Source organism: Pygocentrus nattereri, chromosome 4 (genome assembly GCF_015220715.1).
Source record: "Pygocentrus nattereri isolate fPygNat1 chromosome 4, fPygNat1.pri, whole genome shotgun sequence".
NCBI lineage: Eukaryota > Metazoa > Chordata > Actinopteri > Characiformes > Serrasalmidae > Pygocentrus > Pygocentrus nattereri.
Window position 1 is genome coordinate 50423278 of NC_051214.1, and position 23793 is coordinate 50447070.

Below are 23793 nucleotides of genomic sequence, written 5' to 3' on the forward strand. Positions count from 1 at the left end.
CTGGTCTAATGCTGATCTAATCTGATATATTCTAATTTATACTGGTCTAATGCTGATCTAAGCTGATTTATTCTAGTTTAGGCTGGTCTAATGCTGATCTAAGCTGATTTATTCTAGTTTAGGCTGGTCTAATGCTGATCTAAGCTGATTTATTCTAGTTTATCCTGGTCTAATGCTGATCTAAGCTGATTTATTCTAGTTTATGCTGGTCTAATGCTGATCTAAGCTGATTTATTCTAGTTTAGGCTGGTCTAATGCTGATATAAGCTGATTTATTCTAGTTTATACTGGTCTAATGCTGATCTAAGCTGACTTATTCTAGTTTATACTGGTCTAATGCTGATCTAAGCTGATTTATTCTAGTTTAGGCAGGTCTAATGCTGATCTAAGCTGATTTATTCTAGTTTATGCTGGTCTAATGCTGATCTAAGCTGATTTATTCTAGTTTATGCTGGTCTAATGCTGATCTAAACTGATTTATTCTAGTTTATACTGGTCTAATGCTGATCTAAGCTGATTTATTCTACTTTAGGCTGGTCTAATGCTGATCTAAGCTGATTTATTCTAGTTTATGCTGGTCTAATGCTGATCTAAGCTGATTTATTCTAGTTTATGCTGGTCTAATGCTGATCTAAGCTGATTTATTCTAGTTTAGGCTGGTCTAATGCTGATCTAATCTGATTTATTCTAATTTATACTGGTCTAATGCTGATCTAAGCTGTTTTATTCTAGTTTATTCTGGTCTAATGCTGATCTAAGCTGATTTATTCTAGTTTAGGCTGGTCTAATGCTGATCTAAGCTGATTTATTCTAGTTTAGGCTGGTCTAATGCTGATCTAAGCTGATTTATTCTAGTTTATGCTGGTCTAATGCTGATCTAAGCTGATTTATTCTAGTTTACACTGGTCTAATGCTGATCTAAGCTGATTTATTCTAGTTTATGCTGGTCTAATGCTGATCTAAGCTGTTTTATTCTAGTTTATCCTGGTCTAATGCTGATCTAAGCTGATTTATTCTAGTTTATACTGGTCTAATGCTGAACTAAGCTGATTTATTCTAGTTTAGGCTGGTCTAATGCTGATCTAAGCTGATTTATTCTAGTTTAGGCTGGTCTAATGCTGATCTAAGCTGATTTATTCTAGTTTAGTCTGGTCTAATGCTGATCTAAGCTGATTTATTTTAGTTTATCCTGGTCTAATGGTGATCTAAGGTGATTTATTCTAGTTTAGGCTGGTCTAATGCTGATCTAAGCTGATTTATTCTAGTTTAGGCTGGTCTAATGCTGATCTAAGCTGATTTATTCTAGTTTAGGCTGGTCTAATGCTGATCTAAGCTGATTTATTCTAGTTTATACTGGTCTAATGCTGATCTAAGCTGATTTATTCTAGTTCATACTGGTCTAATGCTGATCTAAGCTGATTTATTCTAGTTTAGGCTGGTCTAATGCTGATCTAAGCTGATTTATTCTAGTTTAGGCTGGTCTAATGCTGATCTAAGCTGATTTATTCTAGTTTATACTGGTCTAATGCTGATCTAAGCTGATTTATTCTAGTTTAGGCTGGTCTAATGCTGATCTAATCTGATTTATTCTAGTTTATGCTGGTCTAATGCTGATCTAAGCTGATTTATTCTAGTTTAGGCTGGTCTAATGCTGATCTAAGCTGATTTATTCTAGTTTATGCTGGTCTAATGCTGATCTAAGCTGATTTATTCTAGTTTATGCTGGTCTAATGCTGATCTAAGCTGATTTATTCTAGTTTATACTGGTCTAATGCTGATCTAAGCTGATTTATTCTAGTTTAGGCTGGTCTAATGCTGATCTAAGCTGATTTATTCTAGTTTATGCTGGTCTAATGCTGATCTAAGCTGATTTATTCTAGTTTATGCTGGTCTAATGCTGATCTAAGCTGATTTATTCTAGTTTATACTGGTCTAATGCTGATCTAAGCTGATTCATTCTAGTTTATGCTGGTCTAATGCTGATCTAAGCTGATTTATTCTAGTTTAGTCTGGTCTAATGCTGATCTAAGCTGATTTATTCTAGTTTAGTCTGGTCTAATGCTGATCTAAGCTGATTTATTCTAGTTTATACTTGTCTAATGCTGATCTAAGCTGATTTATTCTAGTTTAGGCTGGTCTAATGCTGATCTAAGCTGATTTATTCTAGTTTAGGCTGGTCTAATGCTGATCTAAGCTGATTTATTCTAGTTTATGCTGGTCTAATGCTGATCTAAGCTGATTTATTCTAGTTTATACTGGTCTAATGCTGATCTAAGCTGATTTATTCTACTTTAGGCTGGTCTAATGCTGATCTAAGCTGATTTATTCTAGTTTAGGCTGGTCTAATGCTGAGCTAAGCTGATTTATTCTAGTTTATACTGGTCTAATGCTGATCTAAGCTGATTTATTCTAATTTATACTGGTCTAATGCTGATCTAAGCTGATTTATTCTAGTTTAGGCTGGTCTAATGCTGATCTAAGCTGTTTTATTCTAGTTTAGGCTGGTCTAATGCTGATCTAAGCTGATTTATTCTAGTTTATGCTGGTCTAATGCTGATCTAAGCTGATTTATTCTAGTTTATGCTGGTCTAATGCTGATCTAAGCTGATTTATTCTAGTTTATAATGGTCTAATGCTGATCTAAGCTGATTCATTCTAGTTCATACTTGTCTAATGCTGATCTAAGCTGATTTATTCTAGTTTAGGCTGGTCTAATGCTGAACTAAGCTGATTTATTCTAGTTTAGGCTGGTCTAATGCTGATCTAAGCTGATTTATTCTAGTTTAGTCTGGTCTAATGCTGATCTAAGCTGATTTATTCTAGTTCATACTTGTCTAATGCTGATCTAAGCTGATTTATTCTAGTTTAGGCTGGTCTAATGCTGATCTAAGATGATTTATTCTAGTTTAGGCTGGTCTAATGCTGATCTAAGCTGATTTATTCTAGTTTATGCTGGTCTAATGCTGATCTAAGCTGATTTATTCTAGTTTAGGCTGGTCTAATGCTGATCTAAGCTGATTTATTCTAGTTTATACTGGTCTAATGCTGATCTAAGCTGATTTATTCTACTTTAGGCTGGTCTAATGCTGATCTAAGCTGATTTATTCTAGTTTAGGCTGGTCTAATGCTGATCTAAGCTGATTTATTCTAGTTTAGGCTGGTCTAATGCTGAGCTAAGCTGATTTATTCTAGTTTATACTGGTCTAATGCTGATCTAAGCTGATTTATTCTAATTTATACTGGTCTAATGCTGATCTAAGCTGATTTATTCTAGTTTAGGCTGGTCTAATGCTGATCTAAGCTGTTTTATTCTAGTTTATCCTGGTCTAATGCTGATCTAAGCTGATTTATTCTAGTTTATACTGGTCTAATGCTGAACTAAGCTGATTTATTCTAGTTTAGGCTGGTCTAATGCTGATCTAAGCTGATTTATTCTAGTTTAGGCTGGTCTAATGCTGATCTAAGCTGATTTATTCTAGTTTAGTCTGGTCTAATGCTGATCTAAGCTGATTTATTTTAGTTTATCCTGGTCTAATGGTGATCTAAGGTGATTTATTCTAGTTTAGGCTGGTCTAATGCTGATCTAAGCTGATTTATTCTAGTTTAGGCTGGTCTAATGCTGATCTAAGCTGATTTATTCTAGTTTAGGCTGGTCTAATGCTGATCTAAGCTGATTTATTCTAGTTTATACTGGTCTAATGCTGATCTAAGCTGATTTATTCTAGTTCATACTGGTCTAATGCTGATCTAAGCTGATTTATTCTAGTTCATACTCGTCTAATGCTGATCTAAGCTGATTTATTCTAGTTTATGCTGGTCTAATGCTGATCTAAGCTGATTTATTCTAGTTTATACTGGTCTAATGCTGATCTAAGCTGATTTATTCTAGTTTAGGCTGGTCTAATGCTGATCTAAGCTGATTTATTCTAGTTTATGCTGGTCTAATGCTGATCTAAGCTGATTTATTCTAGTTTATGCTGGTCTAATGCTGATCTAAGCTGATTTATTCTAGTTTATACTGGTCTAATGCTGATCTAAGCTGATTCATTCTAGTTTATGCTGGTCTAATGCTGATCTAAGCTGATTTATTCTAGTTTAGTCTGGTCTAATGCTGATCTAAGCTGATTTATTCTAGTTTAGTCTGGTCTAATGCTGATCTAAGCTGATTTATTCTAGTTTATACTTGTCTAATGCTGATCTAAGCTGATTTATTCTAGTTTAGGCTGGTCTAATGCTGATCTAAGCTGATTTATTCTAGTTTAGGCTGGTCTAATGCTGATCTAAGCTGATTTATTCTAGTTTATGCTGGTCTAATGCTGATCTAAGCTGATTTATTCTAGTTTATACTGGTCTAATGCTGATCTAAGCTGATTTATTCTACTTTAGGCTGGTCTAATGCTGATCTAAGCTGATTTATTCTAGTTTATGCTGGTCTAATGCTGATCTAAGCTGATTTATTCTAGTTTATGCTGGTCTAATGCTGATCTAAGCTGATTTATTCTAGTTTAGGCTGGTCTAATGCTGATCTAATCTGATTTATTCTAATTTATACTGGTCTAATGCTGATCTAAGCTGTTTTATTCTAGTTTATTCTGGTCTAATGCTGATCTAAGCTGATTTATTCTAGTTTATGCTGGTCTAATGCTGATCTAAGCTGATTTATTCTAGTTTAGGCTGGTCTAATGCTGATCTAAGCTGATTTATTCTAGTTTATGCTGGTCTAATGCTGATCTAAGCTGATTTATTCTAGTTTACACTGGTCTAATGCTGATCTAAGCTGATTTATTCTAGTTTACGCTGGTCTAATGCTGATCTAAGCTGTTTTATTCTAGTTTATCCTGGTCTAATGCTGATCTAAGCTGATTTATTCTAGTTTATTCTGGTCTAATGCTGAACTAAGCTGATTTATTCTAGTTTAGGCTGGTCTAATGCTGATCTAAGCTGATTTATTCTAGTTTAGGCTGGTCTAATGCTGATCTAAGCTGATTTATTCTAGTTTAGTCTGGTCTAATGCTGATCTAAGCTGATTTATTTTAGTTTATCCTGGTCTAATGGTGATCTAAGGTGATTTATTCTAGTTTAGGCTGGTCTAATGCTGATCTAAGCTGATTTATTCTAGTTTAGGCTGGTCTAATGCTGATCTAAGCTGATTTATTCTAGTTTAGGCTGGTCTAATGCTGATCTAAGCTGATTTATTCTAGTTTATACTGGTCTAATGCTGATCTAAGCTGATTTATTCTAGTTCATACTGGTCTAATGCTGATCTAAGCTGATTTATTCTAGTTCATACTCGTCTAATGCTGATCTAAGCTGATTTATTCTAGTTTATGCTGGTCTAATGCTGATCTAAGCTGATTTATTCTAGTTTATACTGGTCTAATGCTGATCTAAGCTGATTTATTCTAGTTTAGGCTGGTCTAATGCTGATCTAAGCTGATTTATTCTAGTTTATGCTGGTCTAATGCTGATCTAAGCTGATTTATTCTAGTTTATGCTGGTCTAATGCTGATCTAAGCTGATTTATTCTAGTTTATAATGGTCTAATGCTGATCTAAGCTGATTCATTCTAGTTCATACTTGTCTAATGCTGATCTAAGCTGATTTATTCTAGTTTAGTCTGGTCTAATGCTGATCTAAGCTGATTTATTCTAGTTTAGTCTGGTCTAATGCTGATCTAAGCTGATTTATTCTAGTTCATACTTGTCTAATGCTGATCTAAGCTGATTTATTCTAGTTTAGGCTGGTCTAATGCTGATCTAAGATGATTTATTCTAGTTTAGGCTGGTCTAATGCTGATCTAAGCTGATTTATTCTAGTTTATGCTGGTCTAATGCTGATCTAAGCTGATTTATTCTAGTTTAGGCTGGTCTAATGCTGATCTAAGCTGATTTATTCTAGTTTATACTGGTCTAATGCTGATCTAAGCTGATTTATTCTACTTTAGGCTGGTCTAATGCTGATCTAAGCTGATTTATTCTAGTTTAGGCTGGTCTAATGCTGATCTAAGCTGATTTATTCTAGTTTAGGCTGGTCTAATGCTGAGCTAAGCTGATTTATTCTAGTTTATACTGGTCTAATGCTGATCTAAGCTGATTTATTCTAGTTTAGGCTGGTCTAATGCTGATCTAAGCTGATTTATTCTAGTTTAAGCTGGTCTAATGCTGATCTAAGCTGATTTATTCTAGTTTAAACTGGTCTAATGCTGATCTAAGCTGATTTATTCTAATTTATACTGGTCTAATGCTGATCTAAGCTGATTTATTCTAGTTTAGGCTGGTCTAATGCTGATCTAAGCTGATTTATTCTAGTTTATACTGGTCTAATGCTGATCTAAGCTGATTTATTCTAGTTTAGGCTGGTCTAATGCTGATCTAAGCTGATTTATTCTAATTTATACTGGTCTAATGCTGATCTAAGCTGATTTATTCTAGTTTAGGCTGGTCTAATGCTGATCTAAGCTGATTTATTCTAGTTTAGGCTGGTCTAATGCTGATCTAAGCTGATTTATTCTAGTTTATACTGGTCTAATGCTGATCTAAACTGATTTATTCTAGTTTATACTGGTCTAATGCTGATCTAAGCTGATTTATTCTACTTTAGGCTGGTCTAATGCTGATCTAAGCTGATTTATTCTAGTTTATGCTGGTCTAATGCTGATCTAAGCTGATTTATTCTAGTTTATTCTGGTCTAATGCTGATCTAAGCTGATTTATTCTAGTTTAGGCTGGTCTAATGCTGATCTAAGCTGATTTATTCTAGTTTATACTGATCTAATGCTGATCTAAGCTGATTTATTCTAGTTTAGGCTGGTCTAATGCTGATCTAAGCTGATTTATTCTAGTTTAGGCTGGTCTAATGCTGATCTAATCTGATTTATTCTAATTTATACTGGTCTAATGCTGATCTAAGCTGATTTATTCTAGTTTAGGCTGGTCTAATGCTGATCTAAGCTGATTTATTCTAGTTTAGGCTGGTCTAATGCTGATCTAAGCTGATTTATTCTAGTTTATCCTGGTCTAATGCTGATCTAAGCTGATTTATTCTAGTTTATGCTGGTCTAATGCTGATCTAAGCTGATTTATTCTAGTTTAGGCTGGTCTAATGCTGATCTAAGCTGATTTATTCTAGTTTATACTGGTCTAATGCTGATCTAAGCTGATTTATTCTAGTTTATACTGGTCTAATGCTGATCTAAGCTGATTTATTCTAGTTTATGCTGGTCTAATGCTGATCTAAGCTGATTTATTCTAGTTTATGCTGGTCTAATGCTGATCTAAGCTGATTTATTCTAGTTTATACTGGTCTAATGCTGATCTAAGCTGATTTATTCTACTTTAGGCTGGTCTAATGCTGATCTAAGCTGATTTATTCTAGTTTATGCTGGTCTAATGCTGATCTAAGCTGATTTATTCTAGTTTATGCTGGTCTAATGCTGATCTAAGCTGATTTATTCTAGTTTAGGCTGGTCTAATGCTGATCTAATCTGATTTATTCTAATTTATACTGGTCTAATGCTGATCTAAGCTGTTTTATTCTAGTTTATTCTGGTCTAATGCTGATCTAAGCTGATTTATTCTACTTTAGGCTGGTCTAATGCTGATCTAAGCTGATTTATTCTAGTTTAGGCTGGTCTAATGCTGATCTAAGCTGATTTATTCTAGTTTATGCTGGTCTAATGCTGATCTAAGCTGATTTATTCTAGTTTAGGCTGGTCTAATGCTGATCTAAGCTGATTTATTCTAGTTTATACTGGTCTAATGCTGATCTAAGCTGATTTATTCTAGTTTATACTGGTCTAATGCTGATCTAAGCTGATTTATTCTAGTTTAGGCTGGTCTAATGCTGATCTAATCTGATTTATTCTAATTTATACTGGTCTAATGCTGATCTAAGCTGATTTATTCTAGTTTAGGCTGGTCTAATGCTGATCTAAGCTGATTTATTCTAGTTTAGGCTGGTCTAATGCTGATCTAAGCTGATTTATTCTAGTTTATCCTGTTCTGATGCTGATCTAAGCTGATTTATTCTAGTTTATACTGGTCTAATGCTGATCTAAGCTGATTTATTCTAGTTTAGTCTGGTCTAATGCTGATCTAAGCTGATTTATTCTAGTTTATACTGGTCTAATGCTGATCTAAGCTGATTTATTCTAGTTTATACTGGTCTAATGCTGATCTAAGCTGATTTATTCTAGTTTAGGCTGGTCTAATGCTGATCTAAGCTGATTTATTCTAGTTTATGCTGGTCTAATGCTGATCTAAGCTGATTTATTCTAGTTTATGCTGGTCTAATGCTGATCTAAGCTGATTTATTCTAGTTTATACTGGTCTAATGCTGATCTAAGCTGATTTATTCTACTTTAGGCTGGTCTAATGCTGATCTAAGCTGATTTATTCTAGTTTATGCTGGTCTAATGCTGATGTAAGCTGATTTATTCTAGTTTATGCTGGTCTAATGCTGATCTAAGCTGATTTATTCTAGTTTAGGCTGGTCTAATGCTGATCTAATCTGATTTATTCTAATTTATACTGGTCTAATGCTGATCTAAGCTGTTTTATTCTAGTTTATTCTGGTCTAATGCTGATCTAAGCTGATTTATTCTACTTTAGGCTGGTCTAATGCTGATCTAAGCTGATTTATTCTAGTTTAGGCTGGTCTAATGCTGATCTAAGCTGATTTATTCTAGTTTATGCTGGTCTAATGCTGATCTAAGCTGATTTATTCTAGTTTAGGCTGGTCTAATGCTGATCTAAGCTGATTTATTCTAGTTTATACTGGTCTAATGCTGATCTAAGCTGATTTATTCTAGTTTATACTGGTCTAATGCTGATCTAAGCTGATTTATTCTAGTTTAGGCTGGTCTAATGCTGATCTAATCTGATTTATTCTAATTTATACTGGTCTAATGCTGATCTAAGCTGATTTATTCTAGTTTAGGCTGGTCTAATGCTGATCTAAGCTGATTTATTCTAGTTTATCCTGGTCTAATGCTGATCTAAGCTGATTTATTCTAGTTTATGCTGGTCTAATGCTGATCTAAGCTGATTTATTCTAGTTTAGGCTGGTCTAATGCTGATCTAAGCTGATTTATTCTAGTTTATACTGGTCTAATGCTGATCTAAGCTGATTTATTCTAGTTTATACTGGTCTAATGCTGATCTAAGCTGATTTATTCTAGTTTATACTGGTCTAATGCTGATCTAAGCTGATTTATTCTAGTTTATGCTGGTCTAATGCTGATCTAAGCTGATTTATTCTAGTTTATGCTGGTCTAATGCTGATCTAAGCTGATTTATTCTAGTTTATACTGGTCTAATGCTGATCTAAGCTGATTTATTCTACTTTAGGCTGGTCTAATGCTGATCTAATCTGATTTATTCTAATTTATACTGGTCTAATGCTGATCTAAGCTGTTTCATTCTAGTTTATTCTGGTGTAATGCTGATCTAAGCTGATTTATTCTAGTTTAGGCTGGTCTAATGCTGATCTAAGCTGATTTATTCTAGTTTAGGCTGGTCTAATGCTGATCTAAGCTGATTTATTCTAGTTTAGGCTGGTCTAATGCTGATCTAAGCTGATTTATTCTAGTTTATACTGGTCTAATGCTGATCTAAGCTGATTTATTCTAGTATACGCTGGTCTAATGCTGATGTAAGCTGTTTTATTCTAGTTTATCCTGGTCTAATGCTGATCTAAGCTGATTTATTCTAGTTTATACTGGTCTAATGCTGAACTAAGCTGATTTATTCTAGTTTAGGCTGGTCTAATGCTGATCTAAGCTGATTTATTCTAGTTTAGGCTGGTCTAATGCTGATCTAAGCTGATTTATTCTAGTTTAGTCTGGTCTAATGCTGATCTAAGCTGATTTATTTTAGTTTATCCTGGTCTAATGGTGATCTAAGGTGATTTATTCTAGTTTAGGCTGGTCTAATGCTGATCTAAGCTGATTTATTCTAGTTTAGGCTGGTCTAATGCTGATCTAAGCTGATTTATTCTAGTTTATGCTGGTCTAATGCTGATCTAAGCTGATTTATTCTAGTTTATACTGGTCTAATGCTGATCTAAGCTGATTTATTCTAGTTCATACTGGTCTAATGCTGATCTAAGCTGATTTATTCTAGTTTATACTGGTCTAATGCTGATCTAAGCTGATTTATTCTAGTTTATGCTGGTCTAATGCTGATCTAAGCTGATTTATTCTAGTTTATACTGGTCTAATGCTGATCTAAGCTGATTTATTCTAGTTTAGGCTGGTCTAATGCTGATCTAAACTGATTTATTCTAGTTTAGGCTGGTCTAATGCTGATCTAAGCTGATTTATTCTAGTTTATACTGGTCTAATGCTGATCTAAGCTGATTTATTCTAGTTTATGCTGGTCTAATGCTGATCTAAGCTGATTTATTCTAGTTTATACTGGTCTAATGCTGATCTAAGCTGATTCATTCTAGTTCATACTTGTCTAATGCTGATCTAAGCTGATTTATTCTAGTTTAGTCTGGTCTAATGCTGATCTAAGCTGATTTATTCTAGTTTAGTCTGGTCTAATGCTGATCTAAGCTGATTTATTCTAGTTCATACTTGTCTAATGCTGATCTAAGCTGATTTATTCTAGTTTAGGCTGGTCTAATGCTGATCTAAGCTGATTTATTCTAGTTTATGCTGGTCTAATGCTGATCTAAGCTGATTTATTCTAGTTTAGGCTGGTCTAATGCTGATCTAAGCTGATTTATTCTAGTTTATACTGGTCTAATGCTGATCTAAGCTGATTTATTCTACTTTAGGCTGGTCTAATGCTGATCTAAGCTGATTTATTCTAGTTTATGCTGGTCTAATGCTGATCTAAGCTGATTTATTCTAGTTTATGCTGGTCTAATGCTGATCTAAGCTGATTTATTCTAGTTTAGGCTGGTCTAATGCTGATCTAATCTGATTTATTCTAATTTATACTGGTCTAATGCTGATCTAAGCTGTTTCATTCTAGTTTATTCTGGTCTAATGCTGATCTAAGCTGATTTATTCTAGTTTAGGCTGGTCTAATGCTGATCTAAGCTGATTTATTCTAGTTTAGGCTGGTCTAATGCTGATCTAAGCTGATTTATTCTAGTTTAGGCTGGTCTAATGCTGATCTAAGCTGATTTATTCTAGTTTATACTGGTCTAATGCTGATCTAAGATGATTTATTCTAGTTTCGCTGGTCTAATGCTGATCTAAGCTGTTTTATTCTAGTTTATCCTGGTCTAATGCTGATCTAAGCTGATTTATTCTAGTTTATACTGGTCTAATGCTGAACTAAGCTGATTTATTCTAGTTTAGGCTGGTCTAATGCTGATCTAAGCTGATTTATTCTAGTTTAGGCTGGTCTAATGCTGATCTAAGCTGATTTATTCTAGTTTAGTCTGGTCTAATGCTGATCTAAGCTGATTTATTTTAGTTTATCCTGGTCTAATGGTGATCTAAGGTGATTTATTCTAGTTTAGGCTGGTCTAATGCTGATCTAAGCTGATTTATTCTAGTTTAGGCTGGTCTAATGCTGATCTAAGCTGATTTATTCTAGTTTAGGCTGGTCTAATGCTGATCTAAGCTGATTTATTCTAGTTTATACTGGTCTAATGCTGATCTAAGCTGATTTATTCTAGTTCATACTGGTCTAATGCTGATCTAAGCTGATTTATTCTAGTTTATACTCGTCTAATGCTGATCTAAGCTGATTTATTCTAGTTTATGCTGGTCTAATGCTGATCTAAGCTGATTTATTCTAGTTTATACTGGTCTAATGCTGATCTAAGCTGATTTATTCTAGTTTAGGCTGGTCTAATGCTGATCTAAACTGATTTATTCTAGTTTAGGCTGGTCTAATGCTGATCTAAGCTGATTTATTCTAGTTTATACTGGTCTAATGCTGATCTAAGCTGATTTATTCTAGTTTATGCTGGTCTAATGCTGATCTAAGCTGATTTATTCTAGTTTATACTGGTCTAATGCTGATCTAAGCTGATTCATTCTAGTTCATACTTGTCTAATGCTGATCTAAGCTGATTTATTCTAGTTTAGTCTGGTCTAATGCTGATCTAAGCTGATTTATTCTAGTTTAGTCTGGTCTAATGCTGATCTAAGCTGATTTATTCTAGTTCATACTTGTCTAATGCTGATCTAAGCTGATTTATTCTAGTTTAGGCTGGTCTAATGCTGATCTAAGCTGATTTATTCTAGTTTATGCTGGTCTAATGCTGATCTAAGCTGATTTATTCTAGTTTATACTGGTCTAATGCTGATCTAAGCTGATTCATTCTAGTTCATACTTGTCTAATGCTGATCTAAGCTGATTTATTCTAGTTTAGTCTGGTCTAATGCTGATCTAAGCTGATTTATTCTAGTTTAGTCTGGTCTAATGCTGATCTAAGCTGATTTATTCTAGTTCATACTTGTCTAATGCTGATCTAAGCTGATTTATTCTAGTTTAGGCTGGTCTAATGCTGATCTAAGCTGATTTATTCTAGTTTATGCTGGTCTAATGCTGATCTAAGCTGATTTATTCTAGTTTAGGCTGGTCTAATGCTGATCTAAGCTGATTTATTCTAGTTTATGCTGGTCTAATGCTGATCTAAGCTGATTTATTCTACTTTAGGCTGGTCTAATGCTGATCTAAGCTGATTTATTCTAGTTTATGCTGGTCTAATGCTGATCTAAGCTGATTTATTCTAGTTTATGCTGGTCTAATGCTGATCTAAGCTGATTTATTCTAGTTTAGGCTGGTCTAATGCTGATCTAATCTGATTTATTCTAATTTATACTGGTCTAATGCTGATCTAAGCTGTTTCATTCTAGTTTATTCTGGTCTAATGCTGATCTAAGCTGATTTATTCTAGTTTAGGCTGGTCTAATGCTGATCTAAGCTGATTTATTCTAGTTTAGGCTGGTCTAATGCTGATCTAAGCTGATTTATTCTAGTTTAGGCTGGTCTAATGCTGATCTAAGCTGATTTATTCTAGTTTATACTGGTCTAATGCTGATCTAAGCTGATTTATTCTAGTTTACGCTGGTCTAATGCTGATCTAAGCTGTTTTATTCTAGTTTATCCTGGTCTAATGCTGATCTAAGCTGATTTATTCTAGTTTATACTGGTCTAATGCTGAACTAAGCTGATTTATTCTAGTTTAGGCTGGTCTAATGCTGATCTAAGCTGATTTATTCTAGTTTAGGCTGGTCTAATGCTGATCTAAGCTGATTTATTCTAGTTTAGTCTGGTCTAATGCTGATCTAAGCTGATTTATTTTAGTTTATCCTGGTCTAATGGTGATCTAAGGTGATTTATTCTAGTTTAGGCTGGTCTAATGCTGATCTAAGCTGATTTATTCTAGTTTAGGCTGGTCTAATGCTGATCTAAACTGATTTATTCTAGTTTAGGCTGGTCTAATGCTGATCTAAGCTGATTTATTCTAGTTTATACTGGTCTAATGCTGATCTAAGCTGATTTATTCTAGTTCATACTGGTCTAATGCTGATCTAAGCTGATTTATTCTAGTTTATACTCGTCTAATGCTGATCTAAGCTGATTTATTCTAGTTTATGCTGGTCTAATGCTGATCTAAGCTGATTTATTCTAGTTTATACTGGTCTAATGCTGGTCTAAGCTGATTTATTCTAGTTTAGGCTGGTCTAATGCTGATCTAAACTGATTTATTCTAGTTTAGGCTGGTCTAATGCTGATCTAAGCTGATTTATTCTAGTTTATACTGGTCTAATGCTGATCTAAGCTGATTTATTCTAGTTTATGCTGGTCTAATGCTGATCTAAGCTGATTTATTCTAGTTTATACTGGTCTAATGCTGATCTAAGCTGATTCATTCTAGTTCATACTTGTCTAATGCTGATCTAAGCTGATTTATTCTAGTTTAGTCTGGTCTAATGCTGATCTAAGCTGATTTATTCTAGTTTAGTCTGGTCTAATGCTGATCTAAGCTGATTTATTCTAGTTCATACTTGTCTAATGCTGATCTAAGCTGATTTATTCTAGTTTAGGCTGGTCTAATGCTGATCTAAGCTGATTTATTCTAGTTTATGCTGGTCTAATGCTGATCTAAGCTGATTTATTCTAGTTTAGGCTGGTCTAATGCTGATCTAAGCTGATTTATTCTAGTTTATACTGGTCTAATGCTGATCTAAGCTGATTTATTCTACTTTAGGCTGGTCTAATGCTGATCTAAGATGATTTATTCTAGTTTATGCTGGTCTAATGCTGATCTAAGCTGATTTATTCTAGTTTATGCTGGTCTAATGCTGATCTAAGCTGATTTATTCTAGTTTAGGCTGGTCTAATGCTGATCTAATCTGATTTATCTAATTTATACTGGTCTAATGCTGATCTAAGCTGATTTATTCTAGTTTAGTCTGGTCTAATGCTGATCTAAGCTGATTTATTCTAGTTTATGCTGGTCTAATGCTGATCTAAGCTGATTTATTCTAGTTTAGTCTGGTCTAATGCTGATCTAAGCTGATTTATTCTAGTTCATACTTGTCTAATGCTGATCTAAGCTGATTTATTCTAGTTTAGGCTGGTCTAATGCTGATCTAAGCTGATTTATTCTAGTTTATGCTGGTCTAATGCTGATCTAAGCTGATTTATTCTAGTTTATGCTGGTCTAATGCTGATCTAAGCTGATTTATTCTAGTTTATACTGGTCTAATGCTGATCTAAGCTGATTTATTCTAGTTTATACTGGTCTAATGCTGATCTAAGCTGATTTATTCTAGTTTATGCTGGTCTAATGCTGATCTAAGCTGATTTATTCTAGTTTAGGCTGGTCTAATGCTGATCTAATCTGATTTATTCTAATTTATACTGGTCTAATGCTGATCTAAGCTGTTTTATTCTAGTTTATTCTGGTCTAATGCTGATCTAAGCTGATTTATTCTAGTTTAGGCTGGTCTAATGCTGATCTAAGCTGATTTATTCTAGTTTAGGCTGGTCTAATGCTGATCTAAGCTGATTTATTCTAGTTTAGGCTGGTCTAATGCTGATCTAAGCTGATTTATTCTAGTTCATACTGGTCTATTGCTGATCTAAGCTGATTTATTCTAGTTTACGCTGGTCTAATGCTGATCTAAGCTGATTTATTCTAGTTTATCCTGGTCTAATGCTGATCTAAGCTGATTTATTCTAGTTTATACTGGTCTAATGCTGAACTAAGCTGATTTATTCTAGTTTAGGCTGGTCTAATGCTGATCTAAGCTGATTTATTCTAGTTTAGGCTGGTCTAATGCTGATCTAAGCTGATTTATTCTAGTTTAGTCTGGTCTAATGCTGATCTAAGCTGATTTATTTTAGTTTATCCTGGTCTAATGGTGATCTAAGGTGATTTATTCTAGTTTAGGCTGGTCTAATGCTGATCTAAGCTGATTTATTCTAGTTTAGGCTGGTCTAATGCTGATCTAAGCTGATTTATTCTAGTTTAGGCTGGTCTAATGCTGATCTAAGCTGATTTATTCTAGTTTATACTGGTCTAATGCTGATCTAAGCTGATTTATTCTAGTTCATACTGGTCTAATGCTGATCTAAGCTGATTTATTCTAGTTTATACTCGTCTAATGCTGATCTAAGCTGATTTATTCTAGTTTATGCTGGTCTAATGCTGATCTAAGCTGATTTATTCTAGTTTATACTGGTCTAATGCTGATCTAAGCTGATTTATTCTAGTTTAGGCTGGTCTAATGCTGATCTAAGCTGATTTATTCTAGTTTAGGCTGGTCTAATGCTGATCTAAGCTGATTTATTCTAGTTTATACTGGTCTAATGCTGATCTAAGCTGATTTATTCTAGTTTATACTGATCTAATGCTGATCTAAGCTGATTTATTCTAGTTCATGCTGGTCTAATGCTGATCTAAGCTGATTTATTCTAGTTTATACTGGTCTAATGCTGATCTAAGCTGATTCATTCTAGTTCATACTTGTCTAATGCTGATCTAAGCTGATTTATTCTAGTTTAGTCTGGTCTAATGCTGATCTAAGCTGATTTATTCTAGTTTAGTCTGGTCTAATGCTGATCTAAGCTGATTTATTCTAGTTCATACTTGTCTAATGCTGATCTAAGCTGATTTATTCTAGTTTAGGCTGGTCTAATGCTGATCTAAGCTGATTTATTCTAGTTTATGCTGGTCTAATGCTGATCTAAGCTGATTTATTCTAGTTTAGGCTGGTCTAATGCTGATCTAACCTGTTTTATTCTAGTTTAGGCTGGTCTAATGCTGATCTAAGCTGTTTTATTCTAGTTTATACTGGTCTAATGCTGATCTAACCTGTTTTATTCTAGTTTAGGCTGGTCTAATGCTGATCTAAGCTGATTTATTCTAGTTTAGGCTGGTCTAATGCTGATCTAAGCTGATTTATTCTAGTTTAGTCTGGTCTAATGCTGATCTAAGCTGATTTATTTTAGTTTATCCTGGTCTAATGGTGATCTAAGGTGATTTATTCTAGTTTAGGCTGGTCTAATGCTGATCTAATCTGATTTATTCTAGTTTAGGCTGGTCTAATGCTGATCTAAGCTGATTTATTCTAGTTTAGGCTGGTCTAATGCTGATCTAAGCTGATTTATTCTAGTTTATACTGGTCTAATGCTGATCTAAGCTGATTTATTCTAGTTCATACTGGTCTAATGCTGATCTAAGCTGATTTATTCTAGTTTATACTCGTCTAATGCTGATCTAAGCTGATTTATTCTAGTTTATGCTGGTCTAATGCTGATCTAAGCTGATTTATTCTAGTTTATACTGGTCTAATGCTGATCTAAGCTGATTTATTCTAGTTTAGGCTGGTCTAATGCTGATCTAAGCTGATTTATTCTAGTTTAGGCTGGTCTAATGCTGATCTAAGCTGATTTATTCTAGTTTATACTGGTCTAATGCTGATCTAAGCTGATTTATTCTAGTTTATACTGATCTAATGCTGATCTAAGCTGATTTATTCTAGTTCATGCTGGTCTAATGCTGATCTAAGCTGATTTATTCTAGTTTATACTGGTCTAATGCTGATCTAAGCTGATTCATTCTAGTTCATACTTGTCTAATGCTGATCTAAGCTGATTTATTCTAGTTTAGTCTGGTCTAATGCTGATCTAAGCTGATTTATTCTAGTTTAGTCTGGTCTAATGCTGATCTAAGCTGATTTATTCTAGTTCATACTTGTCTAATGCTGATCTAAGCTGATTTATTCTAGTTTAGGCTGGTCTAATGCTGATCTAAGCTGATTTATTCTAGTTTATGCTGGTCTAATGCTGATCTAAGCTGATTTATTCTAGTTTAGGCTGGTCTAATGCTGATCTAACCTGTTTTATTCTAGTTTAGGCTGGTCTAATGCTGATCTAAGCTGTTTTATTCTAGTTTATACTGGTCTAATGCTGATCTAACCTGTTTTATTCTAGTTTAGGCTGGTCTAATGCTGATCTAAGCTGATTTATTCTAGTTTAGGCTGGTCTAATGCTGATCTAAGCTGTTTCATTCTAGTTTAGTCTGGTCTAATGCTGATCTAAGCTGTTTTATTCTAGTTTATGCTGGTCTAATGCAGATCTAAGCTGATTTATTCTAGTTTAGGCTGGTCTTATGCTGATCTAAGCTGATTTATTCTAGTTTAGGCTGGTCTAATGCTGATCTAAGCTGTTTTATTCTAGTTTATGCTGGTCTAATGCTGATCTAAGCTGTTTTATTCTAGTTTAGGCTGGTCTAATGCTGATCTAAGCTGATTTATTCTAGTTTATACTGGTCTAATGCTGATCTAAGCTGATTTATTCTAGTTTAGGCTGGTCTAATGCTGATCTAAGCTGATTTATTCTAGTTTAGGCTGGTCTAATGCTGATCTAAGATGATTTATTCTAGTTTATGCTGGTCTAATTCTGATCTAAGATGATTTATTCTAGTTTATACTGGTCTAATGCTGATCTAAGCTGATTTATTCTAGTTTAGGCTGGTCTAATGCTGATCTAAGCTGTTTTATTCTAGTTTATGCTGGTCTAATGCTGATCTAAGCTGATTTATTCTAGTTTATGCTGGTCTAATGCTGATCTAAGCTGATTTATTCTAGTTTAGGCTGGTCTAATGCTGATCTAAGCTGATTTATTCTAGTTTATGCTGGTCTAATGCTGATCTAAGCTGATTTATTCTATTTTAGTCTGGTCTAATGCTGATCTAAGCTGATTTATTCTAGTTTATGCTGGTCTAATGCTGATCTAAGCTGATTTATTCTAGTTTATACTGGTCTAATGCTGATCTAAGCTGATTTATTCTAGTTTATGCTGGTCTAATGCTGATCTAAGCTGATTTATTCTAGTTTATAGAATATAGTTTTTTTATAGTTTTATCATTTTTTGTCAGTTTAAATATTTACTATTATTAATAACAATAATAATATCAACAAAATAATAATAATAATAATAATAATGAACATTGCATATATATAAATAAAATGATGATATCAAGCCTCACCATCTTACAGCCTGACAGTTCCTCTATCAGAGCCATCAAAATCTTTCCATCCTGAACATCTGTAAACAGATCGCCCACCTGCAGCGGAGGGTCCCACTGACAGAGAACAGCTCATTCAGATGTTAGAGTGACACACAGACAGTTTCAGTCAGTTCAGCCCCTCCTGACTGAGAGGATGTGTTTCATAATCTTAAAGACTTTATGAGCTAGACATCATGCCTAAAAGTGCAGTGTGTAGTGTTTAGTGTGATCTAGTCCTCCTCCATCGCCCCTCCATTTCCAAGCACGTAGTAGAGCCTATGGTGCCTTTCTGCCGTCATCTGTCCACATTTTGTTTTGATTCTTCATGTTTTCTTCAACCTCCCCAACTTTTCCTTGTACTAAATAATAAGTTTGATCTTCCATTTGTCAAAATTCTGGTTCTCAAACTTCTCACGGTACAAAATGGTCACTTCAGTGTAAAGCGTGACAGGCGCCCTCTAGACCTCACATGACCCCCACAGAGCTGGCATTTTTTGGCGCTGGGTCATTTTCAATACTGCAATAACCCTGACATGGTGGTGGTGGTGTGTTAGTGTGTGTTGTGCTGGTGTGAGTGGATCAGACTCACTGTCCACTCTATTAGACACTCCTACCCTGTCGGTCCACCTTGTAGATGTAAAGTCAGAGACGACAGCTCATCTGCTGCTGCACAGTTTTGTGTTGGTCATCCTCTAGTCCTTCATCAATGGTCACAAGACGCTGCCCACGCTGTTGGCATCACTGCTGCATTCCAGCATCACTGCTGTGTCTGATCCACTCAGACCAGTGCAACCATGTCAGAGTCACTGCAGTGCTGAGAATGATCCACCAGCCAATTAATGCCTGCTCTGGGGGGTCCTGTCCATTGAATAACAGGGTAAATAGTATGCAGAGAAACAGATTGTGTAAAACTACAAAATGCTCCTACATGGTCAGTGGAGCTGATAAATGGACACTGGTCATTTTACTGTTAGCTTGTTTAAGAAGACAAAAAAGTCTCACTCTTTTCAAACGCGAGTTGATCCAGCGTGTGAAAGCCTGCTTCCGGACCGCTTCTCTGGCTCCTGGAGTCCAACACAGCAGACAGATTTACAAACGGATTAAAAGGCAGAGCGGACTCTTCACAGCAGAGATGCAGGTTCAGAGATTCGGCACTTACTGACTGCTTTCATCACTTAAAGGACTGCTATCATTATAATATGGCTTGCTGTGAATGAAAGGCCATCACTGAGCATGAGCTGACCTAACCCCTAACCCCTAACCCCGAACCCCGACACCAGTCTAACCGCTCCTCTCAGGACGCAGTCATTGCTCCAAAAAATCAGAAATTATTTGCGCACTCAGAATCAGTTTCTACTGACTGGTTTTAAAAACTAAGCTTACGTATTCGTTTTGCCTTCTCCTGTGCAAAGGGAAATACATTTACACATATTTATCAAAGTGTCTCTCATTTTATTTGCTTGTAATATCTTTCTGTCTTTGACATAATTGTAAATATTAAAAACTGACATTATTACACATCATCACTTTTTGAAATGGCTTTCTGTTTTTTTTTGCTTTTCTCTCTTTTCTGAAGTTAATTTGTCCTTTATCTGAAACTCGTGTGATGAATGGACCAACAGAAATGCTCAAAAATGAATCAGAATAAAAGATTCAGAAAGTCTTTGCCTTTTCCTGTAAAGTTACTATTTTTCTACTTTAGCCTGCGGCTGTTCTGCTTGATTTTAGTTGTTTTAAAGTGAGTCTTTTGGTATGTTTTTAGTTATTGCTCTGTTCTTAATTACTCTAATATTGCCAAGTTATTGTTTAAGATCGTTTGTTTCTTTTCATTTCATTAATTACATTTTTATTTATTCTTATTTTATCTTATTTATTAACTTGCCATTGCAATTTTAACGTTTTAGCGATTTAACACACACACACACACTTCTGGGTCGCAATGGGAGCTGGAGCCCATCCCAGGGGTCATTGGGCGGAAGGCAGGAAATATCCCGAACAGGTCACCAGTTACATTCACGGCATTCGGCTGACGCTCTTATCCAGAGCGACTTACAGTTTGATCATTTTACACAGGGAGGTGAAGGTGGTGTTGGGAGTCTTGCCCAAGGACTCTTATTGGTATAGTGTAGGGTGTTTACCCAGGTGGGGGATTGAACCCCAGTCTACAGTGTAGAAGGCAGAGGTGTTAACCACTACACTAACCAACCACCACCTGTCTGCCATCACAGGGCAGACAGACAAACATATACACAGACTCACACTTAGGGGCAGTTTAACACGTCCAATTGGCCTGACTGCATGTCTTTGGACTGTGGGAGGAAACCCATGTCTGAACATGCCGACTCCACCCAGAAAGGACCCCGTAACCGAGCCCAGACCCTTCTTGCTCTGAGGCAACATACCTTTGTGCATATGTTTCATATATTTAGCGCCTGCTGAATACTGCAGGTATACTTTTAATATAAGGAAACATGTACATTCAATTTTCTCCCATGTGGTTTAAGGGTTTTCATTCATGCTTTTTTCTCGTAGCGCACATTTTGTGAAGTACTGTTTATTTCTTGTAGATAAAGTGCTGCAGAATTAAATATAATTATTATAATATTTTTGTAGGCGAAGCACCACTTTAAGAATGCACTCAGCGTGCAGGTGAGAACACGTACTGGCTGGATTTCATCCCATCTGGGGGAGTAGGTCAACTGATCTACATTCTTACAAATACAGGAAGGCTCTAAATGGTCCTTGAAGTGCAGGAACAGTCCAAAAAACCTTTAACTCGTTTACAACCTCCATATTATGCAGCTAACGCAGAACACTCACTCTTAAAGGGAAGATATTTCAAAATTTCAGAATAATTAAACAGTTAAGATGTGAACAGAGTGATTCAGAGTAGTCTGGTGTGAAACAACCCATTCTAGAGAATCTTACTGAGTCAGAACTGTTCACAGTGGTGGTGATAGGAACCAGACGTCCACCTCTAAAAGCTCCTCACAGAAAGTTATTAAATGAAGTGGTTATGAATTCACTGCCTGATGTCTGAGACACTGTTTTATGATAGATTTGAGACCTAAAATCCATTCGTGTTGGAGGGATACATAATATAAAGGGCGCTATGAGGCAAAATAGTCCCTAAAAAACATATTATTTCATATTTTCCACTATTTTCCATCATCAACATTCCATTTAAAACTCAGAAGACACGTGTCGGTGGTGTTGCACAGTAAATAAAATGTCTATATTTGTGTTGTAGTCATGGTGACCCCTGGTTCCTATCACCACCAGCGTAAAGACATCTGAACTAACCACTCTAAATCACTCTGTTTACATCTCAAACCCTCAATTATGGTGGAATTTTGGAAAATTGGTGAATTCCCCTTTAAGAATGTAGCCTATGGGCTAATACACTGGAATTTTAATGAAATAATCTACCCTTCTCAGCGTTCCCTCCTTTATTTTTTTTTTTTTGGAGCATATACTTTAATTCACCCTATAGAAGTGTATATCACAGGACTGAGTTGGCAGCCCAGCAGCCGGGCCGTGCTACAGTAGATAGTTTGATTTGTAACACTAGAGAACCTGCCTGAGTGTGTCGTCTCTTACCTCGACCCTTTGGGATTGTTCTGTCTTTCCTGGGCGACGTAACTTTCTCACGCTCTAAGCCCTTGTCCACCAGGTGACCTGCAGGTGAGGACATTTCACTCAGGAGGCCTGATCCAGCGCAGAAAAGTGAACCTCGTGCCTGGATGTGAAGCATAGTGCACACGCAGTTCCCTCTGCCTGCCCTGCCTGTACACGCCTGCGCTCACCTGAATACCTGCGGTACCTGTTCACAGTGATTCACCGCCTGAACTGTTTAAGGGCTTAAAGCAGTTACACTTCACTGTGATAGACACATCACATCAAATCAGTACACAGCCAGAGTCATCAAAACAGGAAACTATTCTTTTGTCAAATTAATAAACGCTGCGCACTCTGACCTCAGAAAAAAAACTGGGTAACGCTTTACATTACAGGAACATGACCTGTCAGTAATTACGGCATTCACTAATGAATAACTAATCAGAAATTAATGAGTCATTAATCAGGAACAAATGAATAAGTCAGATATTAACAAACACAAGACTAATTTACTGACACACGTACTAGTGACTGAAGATGAAGGTGATGCAGGCTTTATTCAGCGCCTGAGTTGATTAGGAGTTCACGTGTTAATTAAGCTGTGTTAGGTAAAGAATGTTAGTACACGTTGGCGATCTTAAAGAAGCTGTAAGTTTCATTCTATTCATGCAATATGTGATTACCTGTGTCACACTGCAACGTCATGCTGTTACACCATAAACATAAACTGTTGCGTGTTTAATAAACTCTAAACTAGATTATTTACTGAAAATAGGCATTTGATTTAATTCAAACTGTGAAATATCTGAATATAAGCCACAGTTATTCTGAAACATATCACCTTCAGAAATGAAAAAGCGTTCCCATGATACATCTGTTATTCTTTTTTTTTTTTAATGGTGGGTGGGGTGGCACGGTGGCGTGGTGGGTAGCGCTGTCTCCTCACAGCAAGGAGGGCCTGGGTTTGATTCCCCGGCCGGGTGACCGGGGTCCTCTCTGTGTGGAGTCTGCATGTTCTCCCCGTGTCTGCGTGGGGTTCCTCCGGGTTCTCCGGTTTCCTCACACAGTCCAAAGACATGCAGTCAGGCCAGTTGGACGTGCTAAATTGCCCCTGGGTGTGAGTGACTGTCTGTGTCTGTCTGTCCGCCCTGCGATGGACTGGCGACCTGTCCGGGGTGTATCCTGCCTTCTGCCTGATGACTGCTGGGATAGGCTCCAGCACCCCCCCCGTGACCCTGACGGAGAAGCGGATGGATGGATGGATGGATGGATGGATGGATGGATGGATGGGCGTGGTGGGTAGCGCTGTCGCCTCACAGCAGGGAGGGCCTGAGTCCCCAGCCAGGTGACCGGGGTCCTCTCTGTGTGGAGTTTGCATGTTCTCCCCGTGTCTGTGTGGGTTTCCTCTGGGTTCTCCGGTTTCCTCCCACAGTCCAAAGACATGCAGTCAGGCTACATTGCCCCGTGTGTGAGTGACTGCCTGTGTCTGTCTGTCTGTCTGTCTGCCTGTCTGTCTGCCCTGGAATGGACTGGCGACCTGTCCAGGGTGTATCTGACTGCTGGGATAGGCTCGCGCACCCCTGAGGGAGAAGCGGTTTGGAAAATGGATGAATGTTCTATCTAAATGTTTCAGTAATGGAAACACAGCAGTTTGAAATGTAACGCTTCAGCTGTTTCCAC

The 23793-nt window shown here is 36.2% G+C and overlaps 1 protein-coding gene across 1 annotated transcript in view; it reads right to left on the reverse strand.

Annotated features, from left to right (window-relative positions):
• The window catches only part of zgc:100997 (uncharacterized protein LOC445211 homolog), a 42417-nt gene extending 20127 nt beyond the window's left edge, over positions 1-22290 (reverse strand). Inside the window, exons 1-3 of the mRNA XM_017686527.2 lie at positions 22096-22290; positions 19498-19559; positions 18475-18570 (exon numbers count right to left, since the gene is read on the reverse strand). Of these exons, the coding sequence (XP_017542016.1) occupies positions 18475-18570; positions 19498-19559; positions 22096-22249 (312 nt within the window). The 5' untranslated portion in view covers positions 22250-22290. The remainder of the gene's footprint in view (positions 1-18474; positions 18571-19497; positions 19560-22095) is intronic.
• Positions 22291-23793: the final 1503 nt, after the last annotated feature.